Below are 4,491 nucleotides of genomic sequence, written 5' to 3'. Positions count from 1 at the left end.
ACTTCAAATTGCAAAGTTGTCATCGACGACATCAAGCAAAGAAGCGCAACAAGTTATGGTGCGATTATTCAAGAATTATAGATCGTTCTAGTATTTTTACTAGTTGCTTTTTTAGTCATGAGTATAGAAGCTCGAATATTGAGGCTCACAATTTAGTAAAGCATGCTCTTACATTCGGGTGGCATCATGTTTGGTTAGGCAACCTGGTGATCTTACTTTCGTCCCTATAAATATTGTGGGAGTTAAATAAAAACTTCGCGAGATTGTCTAAAAAAAGATTGAGTGGTTTCTGCATATTGTTCCGCTATCGAACGGGCATACAACAACAAAAGAGCCTTAACATGTGAGGAAACATACGCTATTATATGCCAAAAGCGTGGTCGCTCACAGCCAATGTTGCAACCAAAGAAAGTAAAATAGTAACAGCTCCTAAGAAACTTCCAGTACAGAACTACGGTGATGCAAAACAGGAGCCATGAAACCATATTGTAAGGCATTGGATGCAAACGTCATGTCTCAAAGCTTAGCATGAGAATCAGATCCAAACGACCATGTCTCAAATCACCCAATCAACAATGCATAAGGAAATTCCAACAAACCACAGACATCAGCTTCCGTTTGGGAAACGTCTTCACTTGTAACCTTCAATCTGTCCTAGTCATCTACACATTCTGGCCTGCAAGTGAACAGAGATAAAGTTATTATATATATATAATACAAGGCTGCTCAACCTAAAATTACCAATAAACACAAAAGTGTAAATACGAATATTCAGATAATTTGATTCCTTGTCGCACACATTATCAGCAATTTTTTGTGGGAGAACTCCCGACCACCATCCAAACAGTTCCATATACTACTATAGTGGGAGAATTCTACTAAAACAAGGCAAATGCTCAACCTAAAACTGCCTGTAATAATGCACACTTGAATCAACTTGAACGTTGACAATTCGAACAAAAGAAATCGTCTGGAACAGTAGTACTACTCTAGTGGCGATACTACTAACACACACTTGAATAAAATTGAACATGACACTTCGAACAAAAAAATCGTCGGAAACAGTACCACTGTAGTGGCTAGTTTAACCAGAACAAAAATGACAGTGTGCTATTCACGAAGCTAAGCCCTTAGGTAACCTCTGATCCAGCACCAAAATAAAAGCAAAAACAAAAATGTTTCGAAATTTCAAGCCTCAAAGCACATCTCACTTAAGTGTGTTGATTGATAACCAAATGAAACATCATAATTTTTTTTTTGAAAGTACATATAATATGTAGTACTGCACAATGTCACTTAAACCATAAATTTGCAGGGAAATATCCTACTCCAGTGGGGCATTTCTCTTGCATAATCAGAAATGACGATGAGAGTGAGATAAAAGGGGGTAAAAGAATGAAAAATCATTAATTACATATAGAAACCTATATTTTAAAAGAAGATTGCAAAAAATACAGGCCATACAGAAATGAAGTGAGTATTAACTGTTCTTTTATAATTTTGAACGTTTGATGAGTGATGTACTAAGTGTGCTTTTGATGATTAGAGAAAGCGCTGAAAATTTGAACAACCTAGTGTGCTCCCATATGGGCAGTACTCCTATGTCTTAACCTCAATTCTGAATTCTTGAAATCCATTTACCATCAATGTGCTCATTATTAACTTTATATTGCAAAGAAACCCAAAAATGCCACCATGATGATCCACTTTGTAAACTGTCAATTGTATCTGGCTGAGGTTAGCATAAGCAAGCTTTCTCAGGTATAACAACAATGATAAATAGCTGCTATGGAAGACTAAATCAGTTTACTAAGATAGATACATCTTGCCATGATAGACATGGAAAGGTTCAGACCCGAAAGAATGATAAATGCACATTATATATTAAATAAAATTTACTAAGTAAATGGACGATACAACAATAGCAATAAAGGCAGAAGAGAACACTAGAATTAAGAATATGCCAATAAACCAAGAGAAGAATCCTAACAGTAGTAAGGAATAATCATTTCATCTTAAATAAGAAAATAGCCCAATACATGAACAATCTACATTTTCTTCAGTAAAATAGCAAGAGTCATCATTAAAACAGATGTATGAATGACACCTCTAAATTAGCACTGCCTGAAGATCATTATTACTCCTACCTTGTAGCACTGCCTTACACTCTGATTAAGGTAACCTTTATTTCAGACTTTGACAATACATGTGTCTAGTTCATACAAATATCTTACTAGAGAAGACATAAGCATTAATAGCACAATGCACACAATCAACCAAGAACTACTAATAAAGGATATTGGTCAAATACAAAGTAGAGTGGACTTGGGCATTGAAACAGGCAGATATTCACATTAGATCATCTAACCGTCCATACCAACATGGCAACATGGCTATGACACTTCGATTTGAGCATACCTTAATTTTGAAGACAGGCAATCGATTAGAGCATTTATCTAGACAAGAGAACAGTTTCATAAACCACACCTCATGCTATAATCTCAATCTCTCTACCAGAATTGAACCAGATTCAGGATAATCGTTTTGAGCAGTACAATGAACACGACACATAGTTTCATGAGCACAGAAAATGTCACAAAACCACCACAACTGATGCTAAAATCTCAAACTCACTACCAGAATCGAATCTGAAAGGAAATAGATTCGGGATCCACAGACATGGAAGGCAATCACATATGTGAGCAACATAACACTGACCAGAACATAACACTATCAGGAAACCAACCAACTCATGATATAATCACAAACTCACTACCAGAATAAAATCAGATATTCGGGATCCAACACATATGGAAGGATATCACAGATACGGTACCCAACGAAGCACGAAAAATATTTGGGATCCACCGCAGGCACGCTCAAACATTTGGAACCATGAAGCAGACGAATTCGCCATAGTGCCTTACCGGGGGAGGGGGCGACGAGGGCTGTTGGGGGAGGGACGGGGTTCAGCGACCCCGGTGTTCCGTGCTCCCGACGCTGTTCGTGCGGCGCATCGCCTGCGCATGTTGGACGCGGTGGCCCTGGTTCTCGGCTAGGACCGCCAGCTCCGTTGTTCGGAGGCGTCAGTTTCATGTCCGCACGGGAGAAGAGGAATGTATCCGTGCACAGCTAGTCGGTGGAACTCACCGAATGGCCGTGTGGCCGGGATGGAGTGGGCGGTCGGCGAGGAGAGGGAGACCACGCGGTCGGCGAGCCTGGACGCGACCCACGCGACCCACAGGTAGATATCTGTGCAGACGATCACCACAAGAACCAGAACAGCGACGACGGCACGGAGGGCCTGCTCGGTCTCGAGCAGAGCCGTGCCCACGGACTCGGCAGCACGCCGCACCTTCTGCGCGGCCTCGGTGACGTTGCCAGCGATGGCGGTCACCGTTTCCGCAACGACGCCGACGGTGGCGCAGGCGGCGGCGACCTTGGCGGCCTGGGCGACGGCGACGGCGACGGGCGAGGCCCGCGCCGCGAGAAGACGAGCGCGAGACATGCCGAGCTCCAGACGACGGCAAGGGGAGGGCTGGACCTTGGACTGGTTGGGGGGCAGAGGGCTTGGAGTGGTTAGGGGAGAGGTGCCGTGGGCTGGGGGAATTGTAGAGAGCGAGAGCCGAGATGTGTGTGTGGACCGAACGGTGCATTTTGGGCCCAAGCGAAATGTGCAAGGAAAGCAGTTTGGGCTGTCCCCTAAATAAAACGCACTTTGGGCTGGGTCATTCGTCCATATTTCTTCTTATCTTATAGAAAACGTTATGTAGACTCCACCGCCGCTTGGCGCCGGCGTCCACGCCGCAGAAGCCAAGGAAGGCGCCGCCACTAGCCGCAGGCGTCCACGCCGCAGAAGCCAAGTAATCGGGCGAGGGTCCCAGGGGAACGACGACGGGGCTCCTAGGAGTGCCGCAGGCATCCACGCCGCAGAAGCCAAGTAATCGAGCGAAGGTCCCAGGGCAACGGCGACGGGGCTCCTAGGAGGGTGGCGGTGCCTCCTGGCGATGAGCAGCAAGCGGAGGCGAGGAGGTGGCGGGGTTCTTGGTGGTTGCCGGTGTGGCGAGGGCCAGAGGGGTCCCGGCGCGGGCGTCGGTAGCGGTCGGAGGAAAGGAATGCGGGCAGCGGCGCGACGTGTGCTGTCGGAGCAAAGGAACGCGGGCTGCACCGCGGCGCGGGAAGGCGGGGCAGGTGCTGGAGCTTGAGGGCGCGGCGGCCATGGCATGCGTCCACTTGACGACAAAGTGTTAGGCGTGGCTTGGCGTCGCTAAGAGCCACGAGGTTGTCGCTGCCGGCCTCCGCGCCACGCTGGATCAGCTGCTGCACCCCCCTACACCGTCGCCATGGAGTCCCAGGGGCTACTAGGATCAGCGGTTTCATGTTTTCCTTCGGGTGCATCTCAGATTTTAGGCCGACAGACACCTTGAGGGCTACTGGCAATACATCTTGTCAACAAATAAATTCACATGCATCAGAAATAAAATCCGCAAA

At 46.2% G+C, this 4,491-nt stretch overlaps 1 protein-coding gene across 1 annotated transcript; it reads right to left on the bottom strand.

Moving 5' to 3' along the window:
- Nucleotides 1-457: 457 nt before the first annotated feature.
- On the bottom strand, nt 458-3,580 carry LOC109783716 (uncharacterized). The gene is made up of 2 exons (XM_073498685.1): nt 2,928-3,580; nt 458-676 (listed from the first exon to the last, which is right to left on the bottom strand). Exon 1 carries the CDS (start codon nt 3,506-3,508, stop codon nt 3,056-3,058), a length of 453 nt encoding a protein of 150 aa, XP_073354786.1. The 5' UTR covers nt 3,509-3,580; the 3' UTR covers nt 458-676; nt 2,928-3,055.
- Between the last annotated feature and the right edge of the window lie 911 nt (nt 3,581-4,491).

Source organism: Aegilops tauschii, chromosome 5 (genome assembly GCF_002575655.3).
Source record: "Aegilops tauschii subsp. strangulata cultivar AL8/78 chromosome 5, Aet v6.0, whole genome shotgun sequence".
Taxonomy (NCBI): Eukaryota; Viridiplantae; Streptophyta; class Magnoliopsida; order Poales; family Poaceae; genus Aegilops; species Aegilops tauschii.
Note: the sequence above shows the minus strand (reverse complement) of the source record. Positions and strands in the feature narration are given on the sequence as shown.